At 38.8% G+C, this 18,762-nt stretch overlaps 1 protein-coding gene across 8 annotated transcripts in view; it reads right to left on the bottom strand.

The window, feature by feature from the left end:
• Positions 1–183: 183 nt before the first annotated feature.
• MIER1 (MIER1 transcriptional regulator) overlaps positions 184–18,762 on the bottom strand; it is a 43,920-nt gene continuing 25,341 nt past the window's right edge. For 7 of the 8 annotated variants that reach the window (XM_040611186.1, XM_040611190.1, XM_040611187.1 and 4 more), the window contains 10 exons: positions 18,532–18,699; positions 16,087–16,219; positions 13,930–13,994; positions 13,604–13,676; positions 9,278–9,429; positions 8,632–8,713; positions 6,832–6,926; positions 6,185–6,312; positions 4,342–4,481; positions 184–3,500 (listed from right to left, as the gene is read on the bottom strand). In XM_040611186.1, coding sequence (XP_040467120.1) covers positions 3,175–3,500; positions 4,342–4,481; positions 6,185–6,312; positions 6,832–6,926; positions 8,632–8,713; positions 9,278–9,429; positions 13,604–13,676; positions 13,930–13,994; positions 16,087–16,219; positions 18,532–18,699 — 1,362 coding nt within the window. In that variant the 3' untranslated portion in view covers positions 184–3,174. The remainder of the gene's footprint in view (positions 3,501–4,341; positions 4,482–6,184; positions 6,313–6,831; positions 6,927–8,631; positions 8,714–9,277; positions 9,430–13,603; positions 13,677–13,929; positions 13,995–16,086; positions 16,220–18,531; positions 18,700–18,762) is intronic. The other variant, XM_040611185.1, reaches the window with a different exon arrangement.

The raw sequence follows: 18,762 nt of genomic DNA, 5'->3' as shown, positions 1-18,762 counted from the left end.
AAACGGTTCCAAGTTTAATCAGAAAAGGGTATTTTTGTTTCTGCAGTTCTTACGGCAGCAGGAACAAGAGGAACTACCCCATGGCTGCGGAGGGATGGGGTCTTCATATCCTCTCTAAGCAGAAATAATCTAGCTGCTGATTTGGGAAAAAGAAAACAACTCAGGAATTTTTTATGCAGACAGTATGTTTAAAAAATACTTTAATAATAGCTTTTTTCAGAATTGCAGACAGGGAGCGGGATAAGAGAAGGGAATTACTAACAGTGCAAAATTACTGTGTGTGGAAAAATGTATAAAACTAATTTTTAAAGAGAGTGTGTGTGTGTGTGTGGTTGTTACCACACTGAACGTGTTATAGCACATTTAGTCCTTTAGAAAGTCCAACAAGGATTTATTCTGTTGAACTGGATTCTCTGTCAGGCTGCAGTCTTAACGCATTTCATGAATCCAGGACACGTACTACAGCAGAACCTGTTGTGATAGTGCTTGAAAAACAGACCCAAGTGTCCCATGCAACTTGGGTTCTTCTCAGTGCAGTTCGGAAACATGTTCAAACCCTTCAGGGCTCCAAACTGTACCAAAGGCTTTTAAAATGAAATCAAAGTTACTATATTTCTAGAATTTTAAATAGCTTTAGTAGTGCAATGACTTATCAAGTTATAGTGGCTGCATTTTGAAGAACATGAACAAAAGTATTGTATAAAACACCAGCATAAACAAAATGTAAATTATAATTAAATACTCTTAAAGTCTAGCTGAGCATTATGTATTTGTTGATTATGGAATGTCAGGTCTCTTCTAGGTATCGCCAAAAAAAGGTAAGATAAAAAAAAAAGCAACAGTTCTGAAAATATACACAGTGCTGTATTTCACACACAAGCCTGAGACAATTTACTTGTAAATTTTTGGAAGTATCTCCCAACTTGCAAACACAAAATGCATAAACCCAAAACTGGAAATAGGACTCTAGTTGCAAAGACCCTCAGCAGCACTGCACTGCCCTCAGTCTGAAACTCTTGAGATCATCTTTGATTCTTTGATGTGAGGCTGTGATACTGCGGCTTTCTGTTAACAAACCAGACTGTAAAGTTAACAGCGACCTTTCACTAAAGCAATCCCTTTTAATTAACTGATTAATGCAGGCCACAGGTAACAAACCTTACCCATGTGCCTCTCCATGTAAATTGCTGTCTGGTTCTAGGCAGATGTCTACTTCGGCAGTTAGAAGGGATCACTCACAACATTCTGGGAACAGCGGGTTACTACACTCCAGTAACTCATCACCGTGATGGAGCCAGGCCCGATCCAGAGGACTTGGCTCATTAATGACCATAAAGTCCAAGTACACATAGTTGAAGAAGAAAACAAAACAAAACCCTTAGCAGTCAGGTTTTTTTAGGTCGATACATTAGTTTAGGACTGTACATTTAAAACTGGGATCATAAAGACTCATGAACTTCAAATAAAAATAACCAATTGAAAATGAACAGCACATCTGTAAACCACAGGAGGACGTGAGATTAAAAATTATACAAATGAACAATTTCTTCTATTTTTAATATACTAGATGTATAGCTGTGGCTTAAAAAGTAAAACAAAACCACGGGTATTAAAAACCTTTCTATTTCATGGATGTAAACCCTACTTCAACAACTTTCACATTACACTAGTGGGATAGTGAGCATCACTCCCACCACACATGATTTTCATTTCTTGCACTTTAATCTTAAAATAGGCATCCATAGCTACTCTCACTTTTTACACATGAATCTTTCTATACTGCATGTATGGATGTGTATATGCTGTACTAAGTATGTGTATGTGATGTTTCTGCTCCCATTGAAATACCCACCCATATAAGGTCCGCTTGTTTTCAGAAATTCAAGATCAGGCACCAGGTTACCAGCTGCACATCCATTTCCAGCCTGCACAGCCAGAACCACTTGACCCATGTCCTCCCCTTCCTGTGTTCAGTGAAATGTAGAAGATGACAGCTATAGACTGAAAATAAATTGATGGGTAATCTAACACCTGATCTTGGCCAACAAGGTTTAGTAAACTTAAGCATCTGGCTGATGTGAAATTTATCTGAGCACAAAATAAAATGACAAAACTTATAATGAAAGCAAGAAAATTTGTGCAATGCAAGCATCATGCTTAACAAATTCTTAGCATCACTATTTGCCATAAAACAGAAGTAAAAAACATTACCTTTTCAAAATCAAATGACTTCTAACCATTCTTGATGTTAATTGACTGTTGTCTGAGAAGAAAATAACATGTTGGTGACTAATAAGCATTTTTTAAGTCAATTGGTTTGGTTTGGGGTTTTTTTGTTGGGTTTTTTTTAGAAAAGACTTCAGCAAAATAAAACGAAGCTGACATTAGACTCAGGATATCAATTCTCTCATAAAAGTTTACCAACTGTACAAGTTAAGAAAATTATACAAGCTTTTGTTTTAAGAAAGGACAGTTCAATCAAGACATAAGTACTGTAAAAATCTTTCAAAGGCTACAAAGAAATCTGGAAAAATACAGAATGTATTTCTTTAGCCCAGATAAAGAATATGGAAAGACATCATTGATGTCAACAATTTTACATATACAAACCTGACCTGGTTTATTTATTTACCTTTTAAAACTTCTATATATAAAAATAGTTGTGCTCATAACTTTCAGGATTCATAAGGGTTCCTTAACAATGGGATAACACTTTCCCTAGCGTAAGCAGAAGTCTCTGTGCCTACTCTGATGCGTGTCTTGGCATTCTGTATTTCATTTTAACTTCCTGCAACATTTGAACCAGCCCCCTGCTTCAAATAGGATGCTTTGTTCACTTGTACAATGCTTAAATGGTTTATTACATACTGACATTTCTCTAATGTATTAGGCTGGGAGTATTTTTGCAGAAACTCACTGATTTGTTTCTCAAATATTTTTAAGAGCCCTAAGAGTTCCCAGAACTGTCGTTGCCAGCTCTGAGACACTATTTTCCTACTGCTTTTCAGCACTGAAAAAACCCCAAATAATCAGATCTCAAGAGCCAAATAAAAGGTATTAGAAAAAAATCTCAGCAGATTGTTTTACGGAACTGGATTTTGTAAGGTAACCCATCAACCCTGAAAATTTCAGACACCAAAATCTACTCCAAGGAATAAAATCAGCTCCTAGTATTCAGTCATCCAAAGTTTCTAGTTCTTCAAGCTTCCCATGTGAGTTTGCTTCTTGGAAGAACTCTGAAGAACCTGGACTCTCTTTGCCATTGCTGTTAATTCTTCTTCTTTTTAGAGGTCTTTCATTTTTTTCTTCAAAATCGTTTTCGTTTCTTGAAGCTGAATGAGCAAGTTTTGGGTCAATGGCAAGGCTTTCAGTTTCATACCCATTTGTATCCAGATCCGTGTGAGGTGTTTTCTTGCCATTGGTAGGTCCATTTACATGCAATCCTTCAATTTTTGCTTCATCTTTATTTGGTATCTCACCTGGCCCGTTAGCAGACACCCCTGCGTTACAGAGACGTGCCACAAGAAAGAGAAGTGTAAGCAGTAACAGAACAATCTGTGATAGGTCAATAAAGCAGAAGTCAAACTAGTCCCATTGACCTAAAAAGCCAACATTGCTCTCCATACCCTCACTGTGTGATGAACGTGTGGTTTATTTGCATACAAATGACACGACTTACCCCAATGGAGCTTATGGAAACCCTTACAAGCAACAGCAGCCAAGAAAATGTCCTGGAATCCCCTAACTGTACAAGTCCACCACAAGGTGGACTGTCCTCACCTGGGCAGATTGTGAACACCGAGCGGAAGCTACAGAACCTGCTTCAGCCCCAAAGTTCCTCCCTCCCCCTGCTACTGCTTTCACTTCAGCTCCTTTGGAACAGCTGTCCCTTGAGGCTTGTTTTCTTCACGAGTGACTGTGCCCTGGCTCTTCCCCCATTCCTAACTGCCTTTCAATGCCCCACGTCTGGCACAGCTAACGGTGTTCCTGAGACAACCAACGGAAATGTGCGGGTGTGCTATGCAACAGCCAGTTCCCATCTCAGTTGTTTTAAATGTCCTGCGCGGGGCTCCTCGCAAAGTTAGCATTACACATCTGCGCTAGCATGGGGAAGACAAGAACAGATCAATTGCATTTAGAAGGAAGATTCTAGTGGAGATTTATCTTCCAAACATGACCACTGGCTAAATGCAAACACGTAGCTTTTTAAAAAAACACATGTTTAACTTAAAGCGGCTACCACCTTGGACAATATTTGAAACTATAATAGCCTTGCTCTCATTTGGCTTGTCATCTGTGATGATCTGGCAACTGTTTAGGAGGGACAGGGCCTGCACTTACCATTCTGATTACTGTTGCTGGTTGTGCTGTCCTCCCTTTCAGACTGGCTGGTGCTGCTGTTGGAAGTTGTAGGAGGAGGGGACGGAGCTCTGCTGGAAGCAGCACTTTCACTTTCATCCAGGAGACGGTCCATATAATCTCTACACAATGGAAACAGCACATTCAGCATTGTCCTTGCTGTGGAAAGTATTGGTGACACTCAAACAAAAATATTCACTGCATATACTGCAAGTGTGACCGATTCACATTTATACCTATTGCAATGCACAGACTTACCTTGCAAAGTTAACAACTTTAAGATCTCCTGTGTTAGATGGCCCACATATGGTTTGGCCACAGCAACTGCGTATTTGTTGACCAATCACTGCAGCCAACTTATATAAATTCAGCCTATGCTTATGCTAAGTCCCATAAAATCATGTACAAGCAGAAACTTCAATACACTGTGATGTTGTGGGCTGTGTTTTCAAGGTGATGGTCTCAGGCAGGTTCGTACTAAGCTCTTGCAATTTGCTGTGGCAGCAACAACATACCAGTAAATAAGTTTTGTGCACCTACAACCTCAAAAGAGGTGAAGTTAAAAGCAAATTAAAAACTTTGGAGTTAAAGACATCTCCGTATCTGAAATCTACTACAGTCCTACAATTTAGGTAACTAACAGTAAATCTCTTATGAAAGATTTAAACAAACAAAGCTGGTTGGTAAAGTCCTTGCATGTAGGGTTCCAATCTGGATTAACTCCAGAAACAGTGCACTCTCACACATAATTATTCTGGAACTGATACTGCACCCTAAATTCCCACTTCTATCTGCAACAGCATTCAAGAATAGACAAGTACAATCCTTAATGATTCTTCTCCTGATCACCATATGCAGTCAACTGCAAAAGAATCAGAGATTCTTTTAAGTGATTTGTTTTAAGTGATAAACAACCAAAAACGTCTATTAATTCGGGCACAAATGGAGAGGAAAAAAAATCCAACACAAAACCAGACGGAAAAAGAGGGGGGAGACAACTCAGTTCAGTCCCTGACAACTAGAGTTAAGAAAATCCAGCAGCTCTGGGTGCTTCTGTGTAACAGTCTACTTTGCAAAGCCACAGATGGCAACTCTTAATGTCATACTGCAAGTTCACTTCAGTGGTCCAACACCACTCAGTTCCAAAATGTTTAAAGAAACAGTAATATTAAAAAGAAGCATCAACAGACAGCCAGGAACAAATGAGAAATAAAAATAATAGTGAAAAGGCTTGGAAAAAGTCAGCGAAAAGAATGGGACAGTAAAATCATAGAACTGGAATGAATATGTTGGCTCACTTGCTCAGATTAGAGGGAGGAGAATACAGTTACACACTGACGTTTCCCTCTTTGCCTAGCAGAGATGTGAATGGGGAAAGGAGCTATGCACACCCAAAAAAGCCCCAGAACAGGGTTCTGTGTGGGCCAGAATTCTTGCCAAACTATATGTTTCAAGAGTGTACCACAGCCATGTAACACAAATCCTACCTGAAAAGTATGACCAATGCCTTTGTATAAAACACGTATTTAAAATAAAACAAACATTTTAAAAAAATCCACACATATGCAGAGATGTTACATTTATGAAACATTTAAGCAATCTAAATTAAATAGGTGTTCAATGCAAATTGTTTGCCTTATTCCAAATAAATATATTTTAGAAATAACATAAGCGCTAGTAAGCTCTTCTTACACCTTGACTGTTTTCCTGCTGCAAACTGGGACTACGGAATCCCTCTGTTGTCATACCATTTCAGATTAGAGCATTATAAAATAAAGATTTACATCCAACAAGTAAAAGCACATAAAAATAATGCACATCTTACGTTACACCAGGATGAAGATTATATTTCTTCTTTCCAAATCGGGTCTGCTGCGCAAAGAAATCGTAACGCTCTGATTTCTTCCACATGTAATAAAATGCTACACACTCACCGACTGATCTTGTTCGTACCTAGGAAATATGTGCCACGTAAATTTTCATCAATTTAAATACATTTTTGGCAAAAAGCTACCATTTACACCAAAAGCTGGGAAATTCAAAGTCAATGTTTCTTTATACAACATAGGAGATAGTGGAAACTATTGACTCAAAATTTCAGAGGCCCAGAAATTGTAATTTCAGAAACTGAAATGCAAAGTTTAATAGTGTTTCTAAGAATACTGGAGATACCATGAGGTGCTGCAAGCAACAGCTTCAGGAGAAATACTGAAGTCTGTTTCACTATGTGAGACTCTAGGGATGCTGACGTTCCTATGTGCATGCACAGCAGGATTTTTGCACTTTTCTGAACTTGGGGTTCATAGCCACAGTTACAGAGGGTTCTGGACTCTGAGAAATCAATTTGGACATACATGTAGTAAAAATTAGAAGTAAATATAGTAATTTGTGAAGGAAATGAGGGTAAGAATTTATTTACAATTACACTGCTTAAAAAAAAAAGTGAGAACTACACTTAAAATCAGTGTTTACCTTATTTGCCTGAATCACATGAAAATCCTTGCCATAGACTTTCAGCCCTTGTTCAAAGTTCCTACATTCTTCTTCTGTCCAAACAGATAATTCTTCTACGGCAAGAAAATCAAACGAAGAAAATACTTAACAAAAAAAGCATGCTGCCAATAAAACTTAAGTGACAGAAAACATAGATGGTATTCAGGTTTCTTACACCATCTGCTGACTAAATGAGAACCACCTCCAGAAACTTCACTTACTAGCACAAAAATGAAAATTCTCCCTTCTAGTGAGTAGGTGGGAAATTTGGCTGCCTTAAGCAGCCAGTCAGTAGGGACTGTTCTAATTGGTCTGTAGCTCCAGCCCTGGCCCACGGGGAAAATAATCAGGCAGCAGGAAAAGGAAGAAGGTCTTAGAAACCTGGTCTCACTGGTCTGCCCCGAGACCCATCAGAGGCAGGTATCCTTCAAGCCAGGCCACAGCATGAAGGAGTTCATGCCACGGACTCAAACTGGTTGCTGGCATTTGGAAGCAGCACGGGAAAAGGAATGAGGTATGAGATGTTCTTTACTGCTGTCAAGAGCCAGCAATGACAGGCTGTTAATTCCAGTCAGGTAGAATAAGAAACTGTGCTGCTCACCTCGCACCGTTGGATTGGGAATCTTGGCCCCACTGAAGCCAGAATAAACCCCTAATAACTTTTCAGCCACACTTCTAAGAACTTAATACAATTTGGTCTTATTGATTCTTAAGGTCACAAATAAATAAGATTTAAAATAGTGGGAGAACAAACTAATCTCCTCTATTTGATCATTCTTGTCTTGTGATTTGCACAGCAAACTCTGGAGAAGCCACAGGTTTGAAAGCAGAACCAACAGATCAATGTGCGAGGAAAATAACTTGTGTTGTCTCTTAGTTTCTCATTCCTTTGAGTATAACGATCAATATCAAACCAGGAAATGCTTAAGGCTCCAAAAGCATCTTTAAGACCAGGGTCTTTTTAGTGTTATACTTTGTTAAATAAAAGGTCTGTATGCTCATTCTCCTTTATTTAAAATAGTGAATTGTTTCATTTTATACTTCATGTTTGTTCCATTAACTCTGATGACTGAAAAGGTCTAGAAGAACAAAGAACAAAATGCCCAAGAAATGCACAACACCAGTTGCCAAGGAGTATGTTTCAGTTTTAACTTGTTATTAAAGTCACAGACATAAATATCAAGCTTTATTGACAGGAATTTAATTTGCACACCCTCTTTGAGCATGTACCTGTTCATACTACATCTGCTAAGTTCATTCTCTTAGAGAACAAGAGATTCACTGAAGGTTGCATTTAAATGGGCACTGGTATGTACGGTATGGGAAAAGATTGTAAAGTCCACAAGAATGAAAAAGAATGTTTCATACTCTTGCATATATGTATAATGACGTTTCAGGAATGTGCACTTCAGAAATACTGAGCAGGCTTCTATTTTAGTCTGTAGAGCATTTGGAAGCTGATATCTTGGGTGTTCCCTTAAATTAACTGTTGCAAGAAAAATAATATTCTAGACGAAAATGTGCGAGAGGAAATAAGATAAAAATGAGTACTAATGGCTTGTAGAGACAGAGTTCAGGGCAATTCTAAAAGCAATGTTGCCTCTAATATTATGGTTAATGAAATTAGTGTTTGAATTGTGGATGACCAACGGGGTGGACAGAGTACTGAGTGTTAAGCCCTTCATAAAATTTCTGTCTGCTGACAACAAAGCCCAATACCTGTGTAACAAATAAAAGGAGAGCTCAACAATATAAACTTAACTTTCAGTGTATGCTCACCTCTGGCTGCTTTTACATTAAATCTGAGCCTTCGTAATGATTCTTCAGTATCAAAATTGCACTTAACCAGTTCATACAATGCCTGGAAAGATGAAAAGACACACACTTAACATTCTAGATACCACTCAGTTTATGCTGTACAACAGAAGCATACTTAGTAAATCACTAATACCTGTTAAGAAAAGATTGAAATTAAAACTCTTTGAATGAATGTAATATAATTTAAAACAGCACAAAGACATATTTCTCTGTTTAAATTTACAACCCCCTAATTACATAACCAAGAATATATCGAGGCAAAGTCTTTTAACATTTTCATCCACTGCATAAATTTGTAAAATTGATGGGGGCTTTTTTGTATGAAGAATAATATAAATACGCATTCATACATCTTTAAAAGAACTTGTAACTGAAAGATCAGAACTCACACACTATTTTTATATACAAAATAATGTGCTGATGCATAAAGCAACGTTAAGCCTAAGTTAACAGTTTACTATTTGTTGAGAGGTAAAAACCCCATCATAATTCTATTCCACAAGGAACCATAAAGCTGTTTCAAATACAGTTTTAATTCTATGAAATAAAATAAACGGATAATACATTCTACAGTATTTAACTACAAATCCTAATTATTCTGATATACCTGCTCATTGTCTTTAATATGTGATCCTTCAGGAATTGCGTCTAGGCCTTTCTCATCACCCGTACGCCTTGATGCTTCATTTAGGAACTCGATCACTTTATCTTCTGGTAAGAAGTCAGGATTCCACAGCAGCTGGTCATCATTTTCATACACTGAATTAACCACAAGAAAAAGACAAGCAAGCTAAAACAACAATATAGAACTTTATTCTCTCTTACAAACTAGCGATTACAAAACCTTGGAAGATCGTTAGAGCATCAACATTAATCCATAACACACGTAAGGACAGGGAAAAGAACACAAATGCTGTGATCAAAATGACTAGGATACCATACCTGGTATTGTTTTCACATCTCTGGCATAACCTGTGCTCTGGTTTCTAGGACCCATTTACAAAACTCCGGAAACTCCACCTTCCCTGTACTCCTCCTGAAACCACTTAAATTGCAAGGGAGCAGCACTACCCGACACAGTCCCTGGATGATCCATCCAGCACAGTTTTGCTGATGGCAGCCAGCAGGCATGCAAAACTATTTCAGAAACTAATTACATCTGTTTTCTTGCAATACAGCTAGGATCAGTCACATAAAACCAAAAGGCACACCACCGAAAATGGTGCTAAAAACACTACCAGGCATCTGGACCACTAAATATAAGTGTCTCAGCTAACGTGGCTGGCAGAAGCCAGCAACAAGGTCTGCTACCTCTGCAGGGAAGATGACAGCCATTCTGAAGCCATTCTGACATTCTGAAGTCAAACAGCTCCTGAAAGGAACCTTTGCAAAGACTTCCCTAATACTTCAAAGAAATACTTTCTAAAGCAAAATCATTCATGTAAAGATAGCTGAATTTTACTATTCCCAGATCTCTACTGTTTTTTCAGAGCTTCTGCATGACCCTTCAGGCCAGAAAAGCCACAGTAAACTGAAATTATGGTCAAATGATGTATCCTCTGAATTATCTCCTATTTTTATTTTTGAAGATCCTACAACCTTTGCAGGATTAAGGTACTAGTGCGGCAAAATAAAATAAAATTCAGGTTATTAAAAAACCTAGAATCACGAAAGTATCCAAGACCTTGCTTGTGGCCCAGTCTTCAACAAGAGATAACCTTACAAAAAACAGCAAGAAAGTAACTTTAACATTGATCCCATTAGCAGCTTTGACAAGAGAAAGGAGTGAACACTAGGGAAAAGCATGGTCATCACAGTTAGGGAAGATGCACTGGCATTCCGTGCAGGTGGAAAGGTCACAGTGGTGACTAGACTAATCTCTACTTGAAAAAAAAGATTTTTAACAGGAAAGTAAACTACAAATAAAAAACCTAAACTGGTAAGGAAAACTTTTCAAGTGTCTTGCAAAGAAAGACAGCTTCATTTCACGAATGACACATTCTCTGGAAATGGCTCCTAGCAATTTTCTGGGAGCTTTTTGTTTCTGTGGTGGTTTGACCCTGGCTGAATGCCAGGTGCCCACCAAAGCCGTTCTTATCACTCCCCTCTCCTCAACCAGACAGGGGAGAGAAAATATAATGAAAGGCTCGTGGGTTGAAATAAAGTCAGGGAGATCACACAGCAATTACCATCACGGGTAAAACAGACTCAACTTGGGGAAATCAGTTTAATTTATTACCATTCAAATCAGAAAAAAAAAACCTTTTCCCCACCCATCCCTTCTTTCTGGGCTTAACTTAATTCCTGACTTTTCTACCTCCTTCCCCGAGCAGTGCAGGGGAACGGGAGCTGCAGTCAGTTCATCACACGTTATTTCTGCCGCTCCTTCTTCCTCACACTCTTCCCCTGCACCAGCGTGGGGTCCCTCCCATGGAAGACAGTTCTCCATGAACGCTGAGTCCTTCCCACTGACTGCAGTTCTTCAGACACTGCTCCAGCGTGGGTGCCCCACAGGGTCACAAGTCCTGCCAGCACAGCTGCTTCAGCACGGGCTTCCCACAGGTCACAGCCTCCTCCGGGGGTCCTGCGCAGGCAGCAGGTGGGGATCTGCTCCACCACTAACCTCCACGGGCTGAGGGCACAGCCTGCCTCACCAGGGTCTTCACCGCAGGCTGCAAGGGAATCTCTGCCTCGAGTACCTCCTCCCTCTTCTTCTGCACGGACCTTGGTGGCTGCAGAGCTGTTCCTCTCGTGCAGTCTCACTCCTCTTCCACTGGCGCAGATTTCCACACCCCCGCACCCCTTCTTAATACGCTACCCTAGAGGCGGTACCACCGCCCCTGACCAGCTCAGCCTTGACCAGCAGCGGGTCCATCTCGGAGCCGGCTGGCATTGGCTCCATCCAACATGGGGGAAGCTTCTGGCATCTCCTCACAGAAGCCACCCCTGTAGCCCTCCCACTACCAAAACCTTGCCATGCAAACCCACTACACTTTCAAAGGCTAGTCATAATCTGATGTTTGATTGCTCATTTAAGAAAAAGATTCTAGGTACTAATGGGATACAAACTCCAGTAGAAGCAACAATTCTTTTCAGAAGATAACAGATAATTGGTTCAAAGTCACCTGTAATGATGTAAGCTAAGTATGCTGCAACGTTTATAAATGGCAGTGGTCAGTAAATCTCAAAGAAGCTTTGGCATCTTTCAGTTTTCAGAGCCATCCTTTGATTTTCAAGTCCAGTCCTTCTGAAAACATATCTTTTCATTTTGTAGATTTTTCATAACCTGAAATTGTTTAGTAGCAGCTAATTTGGTCTCCAGGCATACTTCTCAGAGAGCCAGTCCACTGTAATTAGCTTAGTGTAGATTACATGGTCGTTCTTTCCCCACAACAGCATGTCAGAACAGAGTCTGAAAAGCAATGTAGTTATTCTTAAGAGTTCTAGCATTTTTGTGCTTTTGCTTACAGGACTGGATATGAAAGGACTAGCCTTCTTACTGTTTGGGAATTTTACAATTAGAATTCCCCCTTCACTAGAGAAACGAAGATGGTGATGTACGTACATGAAAGTACTAAATACATACTCTCAGACATTTATTTTTCAATAGCTTTTTAAGCTTCATTAATATTTCAGTTGGAGTCCTGTCAAAGATTACATCCAAAACGCAGCAGAAAGGAAAGAAGTGGCAGAAGATATAAACCTCTACTGGTATATAAAACTAGAATAGCCCTAGCATGATTAGTGAAAATTTAACTTTTCCCCTCAACATTTTTTGCCCATGACGTCAGTCCTCTATTTTACAGAGTACTGTGCAAGACTGAAAAAGTGTTCTATATAGGTTACTGCAAAGCACAAAGCAGCTACATCTTTTTTATTATTGGAGGCCAGAAGCCATTTAGAGCTGAGTAAATACCAGGAAAAGCAGGTGACCAGTAAAGCATAATTTACTGCATCTCAGGCAAATACATAGTTCAAGCTCTATTTTCAGACAGAAGCAGGAAAGAGTGCAAAGAGCAACTTCTTCACAGCTAAAAAGCAGCTGTTTTCTAATTCGCCATCTTCTATTTTTAATGGAAGCTCCTGAATTCTCATGTTGTTTTAAATTACATTCTCTTCAACCTTGCTGGCTATGAAATCCAGAGCTGACAGAATGTGTCAGCTTCAGTGTGAGCCTGCTCTAAATCAATAGCAGGGCTGATGCTCTTTTTAGACAGCTGGTAGCTAGATCAGGCTACAGCGTAGCTACCGCAGCCTGGAGCTCAAAGCACGACAACTGCTACTACTTGAGTTGGATTCTAGGAAGGCACAGCGTTTAAAAACTAACTTACATAAAACTACAAAAGAGGCAGTCTCAAACTGACCTGCAGTGTAAACAAATTCTTAGCAATGGGTTGAATTGAGCAGGAATACTTGTTTCTTTTAAGCTCACAGCTGGGTTTAAATTGGGTCTACCTTTTCTGACTTGATTATATTGATAGCATACAGCCAAAGGCTCTGGTTGTAAGGGGCAAAAAGTTCCTGGAAAAAAACCCAAAAGCACACCAAGGGGTTCTTCAATACTGACTGAAAAGTTATAAAATATCAAAATCAAAGCTGCTGCTACCATTTTACCACGTTAATCCAATTCCAGCAACATGATTTCATAACCTATTTTGTTTTACATAAACTACATATACTAGGTAAAGAGGTTAACATAAGTTACGTAGAAAGTTTGTGTACGTTACCAGATTAGAATACAGGGGTTCAACAGGCCAGCAATGCAATCTTTCTTTTCCCCTTTCAGGACTGAAGCTCTGATAGTGAAGTACAGGATGAACTATAGTTTGAGAAGATGGTTCTGTTTTTGAAGGAGCTCTTTTATTTTGCAAGACACACCCCATCAGAAAATAATCTCAAGCATAGCAAGAATGGTAATAGTGCTAAGTCTCACCTTTTTCATTCTCTTTGTATTTGCATGTGCCAGCTGGAATTTCAGCCTGAAACATAGAGCCCACCATGATTTCCTATTTTGAAATAACAGAAACAAGAAGTTAAGCAACGACAGCCATGATTTTTTTTGTTAAGAGGCACTATATGGAAATGGATTTTTGACTATTTGGGGAGGTCTTTAACACTTCTTACTATCAAAACTCTTTATATTTATGCGGAAAAAAACAAGAGAGGATTTAGGTGACCTACAGAGCTCAGAATGACTAGGTAACAGATCAACTCATTATGCATTAAATATAGACTTTGTTAACAGCTCTTAGTATTTACCTTTTTCCAGTCTTCTGAGGGAATATAATCTTCATCTTCTTCAGATTCCTCTTCTATTTCACTATCTAAAAGAAATTGTTCCAACGTTTACACAACGTGAGCTGTGATGGGGCATGTGCATGCCAACATCAGCCTCCAGCAAACAGGCTGAGTGAGGGGGCCTGGGATGTCAGAGTCAGCTCCTGGGAGCACCACAGCAAGTGTGACAGGGGGACACAAGCCCAGCCTCCAGCCACATGGCAGCCCTGCTCTGCCTCCCTCACACAAGTGCAAGTGGCAGTTTTAGTGCCAATACTAAATATTTCAGTATTGACATCTCTAAAAAATAACCCATCCAATGTTCATATTTAGAATGGATTAAGTTACACAGCAGGCTCTGAAAAGTTAAGGCACAAATGAATACATCCATCAATTTTACCACTACCTAATTAAAATTTCCTTTCCCTCACCCAGCTTTGAAGCAGTTGAGATGATCCACATCCAAACTTACTACGAAGAGTTACTTTCTGAAAGTGTATTTATGTGGATGTTCAGCATGTGGGTTTCAACACTGTTTTCAATGAGGTCCTAGCTTCGTTACCACTGTTCTTTTTCCCTTACAGCAGCTGTCACTGAATTTAAGGTAGACTACAGCACAAGGTGCGAGAAATCTGCAAGTGTGCTTCTCTCAGTCTTACTGGGATTTAGTAGGCTTGGATGTACTGCTCAGAGATGCATAGCAGCATTTAAAATAGATTATTTCAGTTAAGGACCGAAAAAAATTTTAAGCTCTTTATGATACTGGCTACTTGCCTTTCACAATGCACTGAAAGCAAGTGCAATATCTGGTTTATGGCATGTGATAATAGCAGCACTAAAATTATTTGTACATCAGATTACATTCTATACACAGCTGAACACTGTAAAAAACCCAAACCCTAATGCAATCCACTCGCATTACGCTAATGCTACATTTAAAAAACCAAGGGTACATTTATTTAAGATATTTGCAATCCTCTGTACAGCTACATGCTGAGGTTCCTCGGCATTTTTGGATTAAAATAAATTACAGATCAGAAAATTGCATTTCTACAACGTAATGCCTAGTAAAAGGCATCGCGAGGAACCTTTGCTTTAACTTTTGTTTGTGAAAACACAGAACAGCAGGAATTCAAACGCCGTCACATCTGCCGTCCAAATGGCCCTGCTGATAGTTCAATTCTGCAAGGTTCAGATCCCATTAAGTCAGATCACCACAGAAATAAGAGTTGTCTAAAGGGATAGCTACGTAACACTAGCTCAACAGTCTCAAATGGATGCAAAATCAATTTTTAAACAAAATAAGAGAGAAAATAATCAGTCTACAACGCTGGCAACAGTATCAAATGTGGAATTAATCATTATCTCACCCTTTGTTATTTCAGATTTAACAATCTATTGGCCTTTTTTAGATTTCGTTGATTTTGTTTTCTGTATCGGCGATCCTGAAGAAATCTGCGGTTCCGTTTACAGTAAATTTCAGTTTTTACTTTTTCCTTCACTGAACTCTCACGCTCTTTGAATGAGTACATAACCTGGTATGACTAGGCCCTGTCATGATAATCATGCACTGTGCAGCAATTACCTACCTGGAACAGTGCACTTCCTATTTGCAAATATTTTTACCTACGTCTTTAGCATGAACTGGCAGCTGAAACTACGCTGGTAAGGTAATACCATACTAAACAGTCATTTACTGCACTGGACTTCATGTACAAGAAAATTTTTGTGAAGGGTGCATCTATACAAACCAGTTCGCAGGATCATAAACCGGCCTGTTACAACACTCAGAGTAGTGTCACAAATGGACTTACACTGTCTGAGCCCCTGTTTTTTTAAAACTGTAGAAATTTTATTTTTTTCCACAAATTTAATCCTTTCTTTTAAGAGAGAATATCTCTTGTCCTTACACAGAGTCCCTGATCTGCAGAGAAGATTTAGCATTATGCTAAGAACAGGACCTTTTTTTGCTTATTATTTTGAGCATAATGATTATCAAGGGCAGTGTTAGGAAAGAGAACAAAAGTTTATAGGCATCAACATGCATATTTCAGAAACAGAAGACTGTTAACTAGAGCTGTTCTTAACCAAAGGTCAATCATATTGAGATTACCACGCTCAGTACTAAACTGTACATACTTGTATCAAAATATTTACATCGACGAGGGCGAATTATCTCCTGCGGATCTTGAGAAGCAACAGATGGTGCTGGGTCATCATTAGATGACTGTGTTTCATCCTCCTGACCTGACGAATCTTTTATCGTCTCCTCCTTAAATATAAAAAAGCAAACACAAGATCAGCTATCCTTTGTTTGTGACATACACTATTTTGGTAATATTTTTTCCAAAATTGTCAATTTATCAAATCCAAATATCTGACTTGAAGTGACTGTATAGATTGTGGCCTGTCCAGACTGAGCCGCAACAAATGTGTAAACACCTTGTATTATTTATTCACCAGGATTTTAAGCAGATCAATTTAATACTCAGACTCTAACACACAAATCAGAAATATGAGCCACAATTAAGTATCATGTCTACTTTTTTAGATCAGTCAAGCAAATCCTTACAGTTTTAATTTAATATAACTTTAAATTTTACTTTGGCTTTTAAAACCCTTCCTTATGAATTTTCAACAAAATGCCGAGAAATTACTTCCTGGCTATACTTTTCTCAATCAAATGAAAATGGTACCTTCATAAAAATTAATGTCAGTAGTATGGTTCAACCCCACAGGAATAGCATATCAGTAGACTCGAGTATATACATTGAGTCACTGAAACATCAAAAATTAGAGTAAGTTTTTTTATTAGAAGATAAACCACAACTACGTGAAGTATTACAATTAAGGGAAATTAAAATCATAAAGGTTAGAGAAATATATTAGTTTCAATGCATGTTGACAATACCTTTTATGTGTTTTATGACAAGGTTGTGAGCACTCATACTTGCTAGTTCTAACAGAAGCATTAGGCACAGGACATGTTTACGTGTACCTTTACCGGCAACCAGAGTATTATCACATGTGCAGCTTAAAGCAGATTAAAACCAGAAAATAGCTAAATGCAGTACAGCTAAATAAGCTGTAGAAAGATGAGCACTTGTGGAGAAAGCTTGAATGATTTATAAAATTATTCCACCCCCACAGATGTATTTTACTGCCTCTCTGCAAAGAGCATGCAAGCATTTCAGAGCTCTCATTCCTGTACCCCGAGGCAAACAATCCTAACAGGTTAGCCAGCTCGCTCAGTGCCCGGTCCTTCCCCACTGCCTTTGTTCCAACCCTAGCAAAACTGGGGTAGAATAGGCGAACACACACTTCCAGCTGAGCCACAGTGCCAAGTCTGCAATTAGGCTAAACCACTGGCTGTGTTTACTGTGCCAGATTGGGAACTGTTGCTGCTGACTGGCAGGAACGCACTTGCTTCTGCAGCACGCTACAAAGGGTCACTGCCCCACAGAGGAACAAACAGGACTCCTCTCACTGCTAACAGCAGACAGTGAGATTTTATCCATTTAAGAGAAAAGACAGGCAGTATCTTAAATCAGCTAGCAAAAGAACTGGAGAACTACAGAGGAGGTCATGAGAACACAGAAGATGGAAGTTGTGTCAGGAAGTAATTAAAAAGCAAGGACACAAGAAGAAAGTGAGACTTCAGAAACACCACCTTGCACAACAAAATAAACCACTTCTGTGTCTTGTTTCAATTTTGCATACTCCATGTTACCTAAGTTTCTCCCCCTCCATTTCTTGAACCTTTTCTGATGTAATATAACTATGTATCTTTCTTTTCGAACTATTCAACCCACACAAACAGCAGTCTTTTACAGCATCTGTCAAGAGAGTCCGTAAATCCTAACTACTTCATTTTCTGATTCAGATATATCATTCCTCATCTTTGTGTCGCATTCCAGAGATTCTAAAATGGGTAAGATATCAAAAAACCAAAATGTATTCTTTTTAAAGCCAGATTAGGTAATGCAACTTCCCATTAATGCCTAAGCTTTTTTGTTACATGCAAAGGGTTTCATATTTTAATGGAATTCAGGATGCAATTCTAAATGGCACCAGTAATGGAGAAGTTACAGCTGTGCCCATGACAGGACAGGATTGTTACAAATATATATGACACAGGCAGAAAAGACTCTTCTAAAATCAGAAGACTTATTTTAAGAGCACACAGAACGGGATTTTAAAGACAGTAAGTTCAAAAATATGCATTTTGCAAAGATACTTGAAGTATTAGATTCAGTTAACAATCCAAGTACAACGAGGGCTTGCCAGGCTGAAAAAATACAATTTAAAATGCTAAAGCTAGAAAACTTCCAGCAATCTCCAATACTCAAGAGATACATTTAATTTAATTTGCCTCAGCAGCAGTTTGGAATGATACAGAAGAAATTAAGAGCAATGAAGAGAAAGACAGACAGGTCATTAAGAATAAACATTACAGTTCAGTACACAAAGCATCTGAAATCAGCTATATTATAAATTATTTCTGCCACAACCTGGCATCTTGAGTGGTCGCCTAGTACAGAAAGGCTGTATGAAAATCAGTTTCAAATTAGTGTGAACACTTACTTTGTTTTCACCACTACAGCCACTGTTGTCATCATTATCAACATCATCATCATCTTCTCCCTCCTCTTCTTCCTCTTCCTCATCATCATCATCATCATCTTCTTGGAGTGGAATAGTACCATCGTAGCCATAAAGGCTAAGTAGCTCCTGGATTGGCATATCACTTTCCTGATAAACATCCAAACAAAATTTGAGATTTTAACAAAAATATTTCTCATCCCACATCTGCTC

Source organism: Falco naumanni, chromosome 11, assembly GCF_017639655.2.
Source record: "Falco naumanni isolate bFalNau1 chromosome 11, bFalNau1.pat, whole genome shotgun sequence".
NCBI lineage: Eukaryota > Metazoa > Chordata > Aves > Falconiformes > Falconidae > Falco > Falco naumanni.
The sequence above is the reverse complement of the archived record's forward strand: the minus strand, read 5'-3'. Positions and strand labels throughout refer to the sequence as shown.